This window comes from Dendropsophus ebraccatus, chromosome 15, assembly GCF_027789765.1.
Source record: "Dendropsophus ebraccatus isolate aDenEbr1 chromosome 15, aDenEbr1.pat, whole genome shotgun sequence".
NCBI classification, from domain to species: domain Eukaryota; kingdom Metazoa; phylum Chordata; class Amphibia; order Anura; family Hylidae; genus Dendropsophus; species Dendropsophus ebraccatus.
Window position 1 is genome coordinate 60,072,914 of NC_091468.1, and position 15,289 is coordinate 60,088,202.

At 46.0% G+C, this 15,289-nt stretch overlaps 1 protein-coding gene across 1 annotated transcript in view; it reads right to left on the bottom strand.

The window, feature by feature from the left end:
* KIF6 (kinesin family member 6) overlaps positions 1-15,289 on the bottom strand; it is a 99,621-nt gene that overhangs the window by 69,193 nt on the left and 15,139 nt on the right. The window contains exons 4-6 of the mRNA XM_069954335.1: positions 8,335-8,482; positions 8,107-8,216; positions 890-1,019 (exon numbers count right to left, since the gene is read on the bottom strand). Of these exons, the coding sequence (XP_069810436.1) occupies positions 890-1,019; positions 8,107-8,216; positions 8,335-8,482 (388 nt within the window). The remainder of the gene's footprint in view (positions 1-889; positions 1,020-8,106; positions 8,217-8,334; positions 8,483-15,289) is intronic.

Below are 15,289 nucleotides of genomic sequence, written 5' to 3' on the forward strand. Positions count from 1 at the left end.
CGTGGAATAGGGGCTTAAAACTCAGTGGGCTGTCTGTGTCCTATAGTCTATGCCCTATGGAGCCAAATACGGATGTGTGCAGGAGGCCTTTGCCTGCTGGAGTGCAAGAGGGTCAGCAGAAATGGGTAGACACATGAAAGCCTTCAATAAAGAAACTACACTAAATACACCAATATCACTCTTAGTAATAGGCTTAACTAGCAGCCAATGAACAAGCTGATCCGCTGATCACTCAATTCTGATATTACTTAAAATCATTGGCTATCGGCTGCACATCTTCCTATGTACTAGGGGCTTTGAAGTCAACGGCTGATTAGAGAAAAGGGTCACTCAATAAATTGTTCACGCACGCTGTACACTCGTACGTCGGTCTTAAAGAGGACCTGTCACCCCCCGTGCCAGGGTGACAGGCTCCCGACCCCCAGCTAGATCCCTTTATACTGACCTCATTTCGCCGAGTCACGCTCTCTGAGCCGGTCCCGGGACGGGGATATACTGGTCAGAAGCCAGCGCGCTGTGGAGATAGGTCTGGCATCCATAGAGAATGAATGGAGCCGGACTCATCTCTGCAGTGAGGGCACGGCTCCATTCATTCTCTATGGACGCTGGACCTTTAACCACAGCGAGCGCAGACTTCTGACCAGGATATCTCCGTCCCAGGACTGGCTCCAGGAGCGGGACTCAGCGAGATGAGGTCAGTATAAGGGGATCTAGCTGGGGGTCAGGAGCCTGTCACCCTGGCATGGGGGTGTGTGTGTGTGACAGGTCTCCTTTAATAAATGTTCCCTATGTATTTTCAGGGGAAAATTTACTATATCTACATTGACAGCCGCCTGGGGCTCCTGCTCCAGGCTCTGGCTGTACTTGGCTCTGGGCCGCCCCGTCTCACCTCTGCTATCATACGATTGGTGTCCCCCAGGAAGAGCAGGTTCAGGGCTTCCTCCTCAGTAGTGGCCTGCTGGAGCGACAGGTTCTTCAGATGAATGTTCTGCTCTGGATCTTCCATTATTGTCACTTTCCTAGAGACACAGAGGAGGAGAAAATCAAATAAGATTATGCTGCAAAAAAAATATGCAAAAATACTGCATTGTGCACAGAAGGTTATATTAAAGGGGCTCTCCAAGACCTCCATACTGGGAGCCACATTGGTTGTCACCCAGCTCTTCAGAACAGGATATGAGTTGGTGACACTTTGACAGAACAGGGCATTTTTTTTAATTTAAAGAGGAAACGATTGAAAGGGTATCCAACATGGCTGCCTTGAGTCCTTACCTGATATATCACAATGGAGATGACACATTGGTTGCAGTAGAGAGATATAAATATCTGTGTCTGCCCATCTGTTTTGTGGCACGGTCGCGCAGCATCATATTTCTGACTAAACAATAAACAGGCCAAGTGCGGAGGGAGCAGTCGCTTCCTACGCAGCCTATTTTTATTTTCTACATGGTCGGGTCAGTGAGAGCAGTGATCAGCTGATCTGTGATTCGTCTGCAATCAGACGCACGTACGTAGTGGCAGGTGGTTGTTTTCCATCTCTTTCTGTCATGTCCTGATGTCACTTTCTGTTCGTTTTTTTAATTCTCGATTATTCTCCCAAGATGCAGGTCATGATGAAACTGCGCAATTTGTCAACAACTTATGACTTCTTTACCATTCTTGCTAAGGCAGGATGCTCATAAGAGGAGTATAAAAACATTATAAAATACTCTGTGCTGCTGGGGCACTGCTCTTTCCTTACTTTGGTTCCTCTGGTCAGATCATGGTCCTGCTCTTGTCACATGCAGCCCTGCCCTCACTATCACCATCACATGAGATAAAGACATTACGGAAATACTCTATGCTGCTAGAATGACACTACTACTGTTAGGTGGAGAAGTCATTTATGTGCACTGCAATTACTAAAAGCATAAAATATGATTTGGTTAATAAAGGCAAATAACAAACAGGAAACTACAGAATTTTTAAATATTAGTCATTCAGCCAGGGCAGGACCTCTTACGACAACCGGACAGGAACTCTTCCTACAACCGGCCAGGACAGGACCTCTTCCTACAACCGGCCAGGACAGGACCTCTTCCTACAACCGGACAGGACAGCACCTCTTAGTACAAGCAGCCAGGAAAGGACCTCTTCCTACAACCGGACAGGACAGCACCTCTTAGTACAAGCAGCCAGGAAAGGACCTCTTCCTACAACCGGACAGGACAGCACCTCTTAGTACAAGCGGCCAGGACAGGACCTCTTCCTACAACCGGCCAGGACAGGACCTCTTCCTACAACCGGCCAGGACAGGACCTCTTCCTACAACCGGCCAGGACAGGACCTCTTCCTACAACCGGCCAGGACAGGACCTCTTCCTACAACCGGCCAGGACAGGACCTCTTCCTACAACCGGCCAGGACAGGACCTCTTCCTACAACCGGCCAGGACAGGACCTCTTCCTACAACCGGCCAGGACAGGACCTCTTCCTACAACCGGCCAGGACAGGACCTCTTCCTACAACCGGACAGGACAGGACCTCTTCCTACAACCGGACAGGACAGGACCTCTTCCTACAACCGGCCAGGACAGGACCTCTTCCTACAACCGGACAGGACAGGACCTCTTAGTACAAGCGGCCAGGAAAGGACCTCTTCCTACAATCGGCCAGGACAGGACCTCTTCCAACAACCGGCCAGGACAGGACAGGACCTATTCCTACAACCAGCCAGGACAGGACAGGACAGGAGCTTTTCCTACAACCGGCCAGTACAGGACAGGAGCTCTTCCTAAACCGGCCAGGACAGAAGCTCTTCCTACAACCGGCTAGAACAGGACAGGACCTCTTACTACAGCCGGCCAGGATAGGACCTCTTGATACAGCCAGTCAGGACAGGACCCCTTAACTGCAGTCAGTCAAGACAAGACCTCTTACTACAGTTTAAAATTCAGCCAATGACTTCTCACAGTTTTTATTCAATGCCGAAACCAAGCACCTCCATGATGTAAGCAGGTGGGGGTACCTGGTAGTCAATAAATAGAGAGGCAATAAAATACACAGCCTGAGCCCTGACAATGCAGCCTGTAGCACAAGAGAATTTATATAAAAACCACTAAGGCCACAATGTGGTACGATGGAATCTAAAAGACCACAAGATGAGTCAGCCACCATATAGAGGCATTCATGTGCACATCTTACCGACAGCCCAAAGCTTTGTTATTGTCCAAAACAAATGCCTATGCGATGACGACACCCGAGCTGTGACAAGTAAATACATACATATCATTTTGGTCCATTAATTTACATAACATGACAATTAAAGGCTCTACAGGAATGGGTGTCTGCTTCCCTAAAATAGCCATGTGCTAACCAGGACAAATGCATCTAAAGCTAACCATTGATAAATATAGGACGTCTGTCTGTAATTTACTGGCCTATCCACATTATTACCAGTAACAGGATACTGCAAGAAGGCAGATTTCATCAAAAAGCTTGTGGATATTCTGAAACCCATCTGTGCTTTTTAAAGACCAGACTCCTGCTTATGTCCATTAGCCATGGGTGGGATGTGTTCTGGGAATCGCCTGGTTTGTCCTGTACAATTGAGCAGGTGCAGGAACGAGTCCCGGTTACTGTGGATCAGTCAGTCATTCAGGATGGTACCCATTATGCTGTCATGCAGGAGAGGGACTAAATTTGTTCTTAGGACAAGACTTAAAGTGTCAGTGTCATATTTAGTCAATTTTGTCAATAGTCCAGGCGATTTTGAGAAACTTTGTATTTGGGTTTATTAGGCAAATATGCCATTATCTGCATTCAAAAAGACTTTCACCAGGTCCCCTCCCCCTCCCTCCTCTCTCTCATTCACTGCTCATTATCAGGAAATCATGTCTTGTTTACATCAGTCGGACCCAGTGTAACCTATAGAGAGGGGAGGAGGGAGATTAGTCTGCAACAGAAAACAAAGGATGACACAGCAGGAGCTGTGTGAAAGCCGGTATTAAGAGGTCAGTGAGGTCAGTGCTGACTTCAGAGGAGATAGCCTGGTGATGTAGCTGTAAATTAACTCTTTGTTGTCCTGTTTTGGTGCCTTATCTACCTCAATCCCTCCCCTCTCCATAAGAGAACCATGAAAACGGGGGAGAGCTTCAAACTGCTTTTTCATGATAAAAATGCATTTTTCAGCTAATAAACCCGATTACAAAGTTTCTTAAAACTGCCTGTACTCTTGATTTCTGCAAAAAGAATTTTAAATGGCAGTGACACTTTAAAGTGTACCTGTCGGCATAGAAAAACTTTGGACATGTTCTGAAGACTGTGGTGGAATGAGAGGGAAGAAAAACATGTGGGTATGTGCTTTTCTCCACACTCTCTGTCTATGGGACCAAAATGGTCCCACAAACTTACATAAAAGAGTCTTGGTCACATGACATATAGCTGGAAGAGAATGCGTTAGGTGGGCATTTCTCCATGCTTATTCTCCTGATCAGTCGAGGTATGAACTCTCAGAACCCGACTTTAAATGTCTCTCTGACATCTCAAAAGTCTTCTATCGGGAGAAAATATCCTAATATGCATAAATAAAGAATAAAGCACCATTGCAGGGCCAGCTCTGGTAAAGCTCTTTTCACACATGAATCATGCCTTTAAATGATAAAGGAAGCCACAAAATTGTGCTGGATCCGTCATATGAAATATCATAACAATGCACATCAACTCATAAAGGGATCTTCCTCAGTACTGTCAGTGTGTTGGCAACCACAGTCCTGTATGCTGATGAAACTTGTGTGATGTATGAGCACATTGAGAAATTATGGCCTAAAAGACTCACTGTAAACTCTCCCCGTCCTTCTCACCCTTTTAGGCCAGTCAGAAAAGTCCATTGCATAATCCGCAACAGACATCTAAAGCATACCACCGCAGCTTTGCCACTGCTTTTCAATAGGGCTAATCCATGTGCAGGCAAACCGACATGGATGGCACCAACTATGTAGTAGACTCCTATTAAAAACAATATTAAAGGGGAATTCCACTCATACATAATGTTTCACATGTTGCTGCCCATGGTGAGACTAACAATTCATTCTATTCTTGTTATTATCTATTTAGTCTCCTTTTCCTAGTTCTGAGCTGCTGCTTTCTGCTAAAGACACAAAAATCTGTGCATGAGCTTTTCTCTCCCCCTCCCTTCTGAGACAGCTGATGTATTGTAAACAAGACCCTGGCCGACTGTATCTGCATTATTGCAGCTTCTTTGTAATGTTGGGAGATTAACCCTTTAAGGGCCAAGCCCCAAGTGACCCAGTGGACTGCGACAAATTTCATTTTAACGTTTTCGTTTCTTCTTTCTCCCCTTGTAAGAGCTCTAGCACTTTCATTTTTCTATCTACAGGGCCATGTGAGGGCTTGTTTTTTACAGGAATAGCTGTACTATGTAATGGCATCTTTCATTCTACCATAACATGTATGATGGAACCCACAAAAATATTATTAATGAAAATATAAATTGGTGAAATTGGGAAAAAAAGAATGCAATATGGTAACTTTTGGGGGGTTCCTGTCTCTACGTAATTTACTATACGGTAAAAGTGACATGATACCATGATAGTTCAGTCCGAACACAACCATATGTAGGTTTACACAGATTCGCGGCATTTAAGGTGTTAATGACAGGCTGCAGCACGATCGCTGCAGCCTTTCATTAACAGTGAGGGCCCTGCTATGAAGTGCGATCCAGTCTGGAGCGTGCTTCATAGCTCCCTCGAGACTCAGGACGTAAATGTACGCCCAGGGTCGTCTGTTGACAGACATCCATGACCTAAATTTACGTCCAGGATTGTCTAGGGGTTAATCACAGTGAGTTCATCAGAAACTTGACTCAGATTAACCCTCCCAGCATTACAAAGAAGATACAAAGTTGCAGACACAGCCAGCCAGAGACTTTACATAAGCTGTCTCAGAAGGAGGGAGGAGGCGGGGGAGACTGAGAGAAAAGCTCACAAAGACTGAATAGATAACAACAAGTATGGAAAGAATTGTTAGTCTCTCCATGGGCAGCAACATTTGAAAAATCTCATCCTATGTATGATGGACGGAGAGCATCTAACTGTTTGGTGCTGTCGCAGCCTGACATATAGACTGAAGAACATCTTTACCCAGGGGAGCGGCGCAGCCAAACATATGCTGCAACAATGTGCTCCTGCTGTAGTAAGACTGCGCCATTTGTCCTCCTTTCATACAGTAATGAGTCAAGGCACTGTCCTGTATAGTTAGCAAATTCCCCCGAGCCCTGGTTTATTATTTAGTGATGTGATTTTCTCCCACACATTCATGCCTTAAGCACGCTATATTTTGTGGTTTTCTCCATTGCCGAGGCCGCTCTCGCTGCACTCAAATCACCAATTACTTCTGACATCCAGCTCAAATAAATGAGTGTTTTCTTTTCAGGTGGTTATCCGCTGCTATTCTCAATGACCAGACGCTCGGCGTAAGTAAGTTCAGCGTCATGTAATAAGCGTACTGCCTGTAATTCTCATCACAGGCTAACCTAGAATCTATGGCTGGGAAACCAATCACCAAATGCCACAGAGATCGCTGTAGGCATGGACTTCATCAGGAGACATGGCTAGCGAATCACATGCTGTAAGTAGCACTGTGCGTGAAAAGTTTCAGACATTTCATGATACACTATCCCATTATAAATCCTGACATTAACATGATGCTTTTTAAAAGATTTTTGGACCAGTTTGGGAATAAAACAAGTTATAAAAACAGTGATACTTTAAGGATTGCACGAGGCAACCACAGATGATACTGCCGTGTATAAGAGCATCCTCAGGCTGTGTGTTTCCACTAAACTCATTCCAAACGCTGTGGAAACCACACCTCCATTTCTCCGACAATAGCCAATGGTGGTAATGATTAACTGTGTGATATTGGTGGGATTATCAACATTACGCTGCTATTGTGGGAGAAATGGGGCCACGGTTTCCACTGTGTATGGAAAGCATTCTGAACACTTAGGGCCCTATTCCACCGGACGATTATCGTTTGCATAATCGTTAACGATTAACGATCTCAAACGACCGCTATTGCGAAAGACCTGAAAACGTTCACTCATTTCCATGGAACGATAATCGTTACTTACGATCGTAATTGCGATAGTTTTTTCTTCGCTATTTATTCACTATTGCGTTCGTATCTATTCAGAACGACCGAACGATGTCTTATTCAATGTGAACAATTTGCGAACGTTTTGTGAACAAACAACGATAAAAATAGGTCCAGGCCTTATAAAGCGATCAACGATTTCTCGTTCGGTCGTTAATCGTTAACTGCATTTCAACTGAACGATTATCGTTTAAATTCGAACGATTTAACGATAATCTGAACGATAATCGTCCGGTGAAATAGGGCCCATTGTTTCACAGATATTTCTAAAGGTAGACGGCAATGGACTCGATGTTTAACACCTGTGGCAATGGAACTTAAACAACTTAATTCAATAATGGAGAGCTGGGACCTAAAAGGGCATTCACACGTCAGTAAGTTTGCGGACGTTAGTGACGGGAAAGGAATCTAATGGATTTGTTTTTCACCCGGCATGATGTGTCAATATCATGCCGGCAGCGGGGAAAGCCTTTGAAACTACAGTGCTACAGCAATTTAAAGAGTTTCCCTACCTCCGACATGATATTGCAGCATCATACCGGGCGGGAACGAATCCATTACATTCCTTACCTGTAACTTCTGCAAAATTGCGGACGTGTGAATGCCCCCTAACATTTTTCTCCATATACTGTGGTTGGATAAAATCTCCACAAGTGCCCATCAGTACATAATAACTAGATGAGCTAACCTGGAGCATGCTCGCGTCGATCTGAACCCGAACTTTCGGCATTTGATTAGCGGGGGCTGCTGACCTTGGACAAAGCCCTAAGGCTATGTGGAAAACATGGATATAGTCATTGGTTGTATTCATGTTTTCCAGACAACCTTAGAGCTTTATCCAAGTTCAGCAGCCCCAGCTAATCAAATACCGGGTTCGGATTGACCCAAACCCGGTTCGCTCATCTCTAATAATAACCAATCACCATCAATAGTCATAAGGTGGCTGACTTACGGGAGGTCCTCCAGCTTGGAGGCTTCATGTCTTGGATCCAGCAGATCATAGCCACACTCATTGTATATCTCCAGGTAGGAGATGTGCACCGTGTAGACTTTACTACCGTCCTGAATAAAGATAAAGCAACAACAGTACAAATGGTGATGTATGTAGGAAACACGACAACCACTATTCATATTATTACCTGCAAAGTCACCGCTGGGCCTCCCTGCCCCCTAATCGTACCTTCTGAAGCTGCTCGAACATAAAGGACAATGTCCTGGGGATGATTCCTCTGTCGCTGTAACGTTCCGCTCCTCCAGTAATGGTGAATGTTTTGCCACTGCCGGTTTGTCCATAGGCAAATATGGTGCCATTATAGCCAGTGAGCACACTGCCAAGACAGAACAAGTGGTATATGCATCCCATTATTATCACATCATATCAGGCTCCACCACCATCCATATCAATGGTCACACACTACTATGACTTTTTAAGGCCAGTAATTATGAGAACATTGATGTGAGTGCCGATTCAGTTCTCCACAATGCTAGAACAGGAGTGTTGTCATGGGGACAGTAAGGTGGCCCGACATTATACCAATTTTACAATTGCACTGTAAGATATTTCAGTATAAAAGGAAAGGCACAGAGTGACAAACGCAGGAAGACTGGATGAATATGTATATGTGAAGGGATATATTCAGTAACGTGATGCAATGTATTTAGCCCACATAAGATTATAGATGCCAGAACTGCTCCCTCAGAGGTCGCTGGGTCCATTCCAACAGGAACGCAACAACAATTTGACATGGTAGAAATGGATAGACTGGACCTAAGGCCCCTGATGGTTACACTAAAATCAGCATTCATACATTACATATACTGTATATATTCAAAACCTCCCTCATCAAGGCCTGCTCCGCTGCTGTTAGGGAAGGGACAGCTGCAATGTGAGGGAAGTGGCAGCTATACTGCTGCATGGTGAGGGAAGTGACAGCTGTACTGCTGCACGGTGAGGGAAGTGACAGCTATACTGCTGCATGGTGAGGGAAGTGACAGCTATACTGCTGCACGGTGAGGGAAGTGACAGCTATACTGCTGCATGGTGAGGGAAGTGACAGCTGTACTGCTGCATGGTGAGGGAAGTGACAGCTGTACTGCTGCATGGTGAGGGAAGTGACAGCTGTACTGCTGCATGGTGAGGGAAGTGACAGCTATACTGCTGCACGGTGAGGGAAGTGACAGCTATACTGCTGCATGGTGAGGGAAGTGACAGCTATACTGCTGCATGGTGAGGGAAGTGACAGCTGTACTGCTGCATGGTGAGGGAAGTGACAGCTGTACTGCTGCATGGTGAGGGAAGTGACAGCTCTACTGCTGCATGGTGAGGGAAGTGACAGCTCTACTGCTGCATGGTGAGGGAAGTGACAGCTCTACTGTTGCATGGTGAGGGAAGTGACAGCTGTACTGCTGCATGGTGAGGGAAGTGACAGCTGTACTGCTGCATGGTGAGGGAAGGGAAGTGTTTTATTTTAGATACAGTTAGATAATATTAAAACTTTGTTTGCAGAGGTAGACGGACATAGCCTTTATGATCCCCTGAGACTGAGTGTCTGTAAGACATCTTGCCCGCCCTTGGCACCTGTGTACTGCCAGCAGCACCAGCAGTGAGCAGGACTTTAATCCTGTATGGAAAGTGAAGGATGGTTTACGCCTTAGGATCTATGAGATGCGGTAATAAGTGTATTTTTACACATAATTCTTCTGCCTTCCCACACACCCAGCCCGATCACCGGCCTCACATCCTCCATCTGTAGTTAGTCTACACGTGGCCATCTCCGCGGCACATCAGTATCCAGTTAGAGCAAACAATTGTTGGTATTTGGCTATTTCCAGCCACATGTGGCCTAAGGCAGAAACATTTACATCTACAAGTCTGAAAACAAGGTTTAGCAGCGGCTGTACAGCTAATGACATGTTAACATCGTGTTATGACAGTAGATGGATGCAGCATCTCTCCGAGACCAAGACCCTCACAGTGGCTGCAATATTGCCAAAACCGCCAAGGTGCAGACGCAGGATGCCGGGTCACAGATTAAATGTGATAGATTGAACTCAAGGTTTATTATTAGAAAATTCCTTCCGCATGAGCGCAATTCTGTAAATCACAAATGAAAACAAATAAATAACAAGTACGAGCGAGAGCGAGCGGTGCTGAAACCAAAGCGCGCCAGATGTCTGTCCAACCACACTGGGGAGGGGCGCTGGAGACGAGGGGGTTCCCGTACCAGGGCAGAATCAGGGTTAGAAACAGGAAAATTGTGCAGGATTGTCTCAGCAGCGTGACATACAACATACAAAAATATGTACAAGGGAAAATGGCCCCCAGCAACTTCACACGTTTCCTACAATTATATTAATCAAATAAGAATTTTTTACTGTTTACTAACATAGCAGATGAGGATCACATGTATAGGTTACTATACAAACCATGCACAATGATTTCCCGGCACAGGACTGTGGCATAACAAGGCCTGAACATTAGAGCAGAGCTGTCAATCGACATGAAGGCCCACCCCCGATGAGCTGCTCAGCAGTATAAACACTGAGGGCAACACAGCTATGATTGACAGCGCTAGCGTTCTCCGGATTAGGCCTTAAAGTTGTCAATCAAAGCTGACCGTGGACAGGTAATGTATCCAGTTTAAGCCAAGGGCTGCAAGGACAGAGCTAACCATATACGTTCAGCCCTTGCCAAATGATTATCGAGCTGCGTAACAGGCTCAGCAAGAAAGTGCCGATATAGCAGATGGGCACTCGCTTACATGAGGCATCAGGCTGTCTAATACATCCCATTATCCCACAGCTGCTGGAGGGTCCATAGAGCCACCACCACAATCCAGGTGGTCCCACAGACGCTTAACTGGGTTCAATTCAGTGAATTAGGGAGTTTGATTCTGGGGATTAGGGGCCAGTGGTACACTTGGACATTATGTAGCTTTGCTCCTCCAAACAATGTTGGCCATATCTAGCCATGTGACATATCACAGACTTACTGAAAGATTCAATTTGCCCTGTGGAAGACAATCAGCATGTATGGGTGTATGTGATCTGCAGGGATGGATTCAGACCCAGGTTAGCTTAGAGCGCCACCACATAAACGAGTGGTCCAGAGAACACCTCAAGAACATTGCTTGCTTGTTCTCTGATGTTTCTCTCCTGACCCACCAATGTTCATCCATTCCATGAAGCAGAAACCATGACTCAGAGAAGACAACCCTTTACAAACCAGCAGAGAAGACAACCCTCTATCAACTAGCAGAGAAGCCAACCCTTTACAAACCAGTAGAGAAGACAACCCTTTACCAGCCAGAGGAGAATCCAACCCTTTACCAACCAGCAGAGAAGACAACCCTTTACCAACCAACAGAGAAGACAACCCTTTACCAACCAGCAGAGAAGACAACCCTTTAGCAATCAGCAGAGAAGCCAACCCTCTACCAACCAGCAGAGAAGCCAACCCTCTACCAACCAGCAGAGAAGCCAACCCTTTACCAACCAGCAGAGGAGACAACCCTTTACCAACCAGCAGAGAAGACAACCCTTTAGCAATCAGCAGAGAAGACAACCCTATACCAACCAGCAGAGAAGACAACCCTTTACCAACCAGCAGAGAAGACAACACTTTAGCAATCAGCAGAGAAGACAACCCTTTAGCAATCAGCAGAGAAGACAACCCTTTACCAACCAGCAGAGAAGACAACCCTTTAGCAATCAGCAGAGAAGACAACCCTTTAGCAATCAGCAGAGAAGACAACCCTTTAGCAATCAGCAGAGAAGACAACCCTTTACCAACCAGCAGAGAAGACAACCCTTTACCAACCAGCAGAGAAGACAACACTTTAGCAATCAGCAGAGAAGACAACCCTTTAGCAATCAGCAGAGAAGACAACCCTTTAGCAATCAGCAATCCTGAGTCCGATCCAGATACTGTTGTGAATACTGAAGCCTTTTGTGCTGATACAGCTTGATTCTCAGAGGAGCAGTGACCATCCGTCTGCTCCGGAGACCTTTACACCGTAGGGATCACTGTAAGGATGGCGGACAGCTGCTCCACTGTAGTGTGTTGTCTGACCTCCACACCTTACTAGCCACCATTCACCTCTCACATCAATGACGCTATCAACACAGCAGCACGAGAACAGTTCACACTGTGCAGTGGCAGAAATATCGTCACCTGTAAACCAAAAGTCAAAAATCTGCACTCAGTGCCCCTTTTATCCATGACAGCAGCATGTGTGCAGACAATCACATCTAATATACCACCAAGACACTGCTCACCCTTCACTACTGACTCCAAAAGAAGGAAGGGGCCAGAATAATGTGACTGTATGCGCCAAAGCCCAGCCAGTAATAAAAACTAATGTTTTAGTCACAAAACCAGAAGAATTATGAATGCAGCTCTGGTCTCTTTGCACTCTGCAGTGCAAGAGTGTAAGTAAAGCAAGAGGAGCGCTGGTGTACAAGAAATGGACGCTTAGTCCTAATGCCACAGAAAGGTTTTTAGGATTGGGATGGATAATCTAGCCAGACTGGATATTGCCTAGTCTGAAATGCATTACAGTCCTGGATCCTTATACATAAAAAATAATTTCGCCTTTTGCATGGAAATGCTCCTCAAATAATTTTTTCAATCCAAGATACCGGCGTCTAAGGGGCTCGTGTGACAATACCAGAAAGCGTGCAGCTTGTTTGGATCATGTAAAATTTCCGTCTAGGATCGCCAGGGCCGAGCTACAAAAGCCGGGTCTCATGCGAAGCCCCCACCGCCCCCGGCCTCATTAGACTGTACAAATAGGCTGGATCCCGACTAATAAAAAGAAGAAGAAAAGAAAGGCGAGGAAACACTGACAGCTTTGTGGCTGTGCTGACGACGCGGGGCACCGCACCAAAGGAATCCGAGCGCGGCCCAGTTGTCTTTAAATGAAGCGTGACAGATTTAGAACATATTAATAATAAAAGTGCAGAATACGTCCGGTTTCCTGGATTTCGTATGGTGGAGCGGGAGGATTTGGAGCCATTTTGGGCAAGGAAGCTGTATAAATAGGGCCGTGTCAGAAGTGGAAATTCTCGGCTGCATTATTTATATAGAGAAGCTGTGGATACAATGAATCATCTCTCGGCCCCTGTAATGTCCACGTTACCATGCGGCCGGACGGAACACAGCGTTCTGGAGGCGTCAGACCCCATGCTTAACCCATTACTGCCCCAGCAAGAAAAGTAACCACTTATGTGCTGGGGCAGGGTCACCATTCTATAAGACCTCTGCGTGTGATCAGTGAATGGAAACTCCACCTAATATTTCTCACAGCTGAGAGTTTGTGCATGAACTCCAGGCAATCTATTGTCTTGTCCTGATAGTTTGTTACAATGTGTCAGAGGAGGAAAAATATAAGTCTGAATTCCAGACATCCATAACTATACCATTTACTAACATTTACTTACATTGATCACCCCTTCCTAACAATTTGTCGCACCCCAAAAGCTCTGACACACACCCCTTCCCAAGGCCCAGGAATCATACCCCTGTGACATCTACTGTGGAATCCACAGCTCAGGTGTAAGGTGCGGCCTCCACGGATGAGACTAGTTTCTCCAGCATATCCAACAGATGATCAATTGGATTGGGATCTGGGGAATCTGGAAGCATCCCCTCAAGCTCTGTCATGTTCCTGGACACCGTCTGCAGTGTGGCCCCAGGGAATTATCCTGCTGACTGCTGCCATTAGGGGGCCCGCTGTCAAGAAAGGACGACTTGGTGTGTACAACGGTCAGGTAGGTGGTATGTGTCACAGTAACAGCCATATAATGCCAGGACACAAGGTTTCCAGCAGAACATTGCCCATTACACAGCCCCCGCCATCTTGTCTTCCTTATCTTTTTCCCATAGTGTATGCTCATCATCTCCTCCCCAGGTAAGTGATGCACATGCACCTGGCTGTCCACACAATGGAGAATATGACCCATCAGAACAGGTGCCTTCTTCCATTGCTTCAATCCTGCTGTCCACTGTAGACACTTTGGATGGTGGACAGGGGTCACATGGCCTTTGACCAGTTTGTGGGGCCCAATACACAATGGGCTGCAATGTCTGGTGTGATCCGACTCCATTCAATCATAGCCATCAGAGATTTTAAAGCAGTTTTCTTTACAGTTGCTTGTTTATAACATTAGACCAGACAAGCTAACCTTCATCCCCACACAGAACAATGAGCCCCGGCCCCCCAAGCTCCGATCCCTGGTGGTCCTTCCTTGGACACTTTTGCCACTACACACGTGGGAACTCACAAGACCCTTAGCTCTGGAGATGATCTGACCCTGGCGTCTACACATCACTCTATTCGGCCCTGGTCACAGTTGCTCAGATGCTTACAATTGCTTATTTTTACTGCTTCCAATATCAAGTACAAGAACTGATCAGCCACTTGCTTCTTATGTACCCCGCCCAAGAGACGCCATTGTCACCAGATCATCCTGTCAGTGTTTTACATGTCCCCTTTTCCATTTAATAAACTTAACTTATAAAGCCCCGTACACTGGGGACATGCCGTCTGCAGATTACTAGTACCCAGATGCCGAACTCTACATTTATCCACACCGAACTCCATATGCCAAGGAGACGCCCAAACACTCCTTGCAGCCAAGTCAGCTAGTAACCTATGGACGTCTTCCATAGACTGCACTATACGACAAAGCTTGGGTCTTCTGCAAAAATAGAAGCAGTGATGCTAATCCCATCCTCTATATCATTAATATTACATTCTGCTTCCATTTTTAGCATTGTATTTTATTAGCATACATGCTGACTGGAGCCTCTGTGCTGCAAGAATCCACTGTACGCAGAAATGTGTGAGGATACGAGGCGGCCAGAAACATTGTGTACTGGTGAGCTGGGGCCGGCAGCTGCCGTGTATCAGGATACAGCTGTGTGCACAATGCACAGGGAATGACGAGAGCGACGTACATGATGTCAGTGCGAGTCGGCAAATGGATCGCATTAGCTTAAGATTCATTGCCCAACCCATGGCTCTCCAGCTGTTGCAAAACTACAACTCCTATTATCATCATCATCAAAGAGGTTATCCAGCCTGTATAACATGGTGGCCTATCTGGATCTCCTCTTGCAGTCACCACAGCTA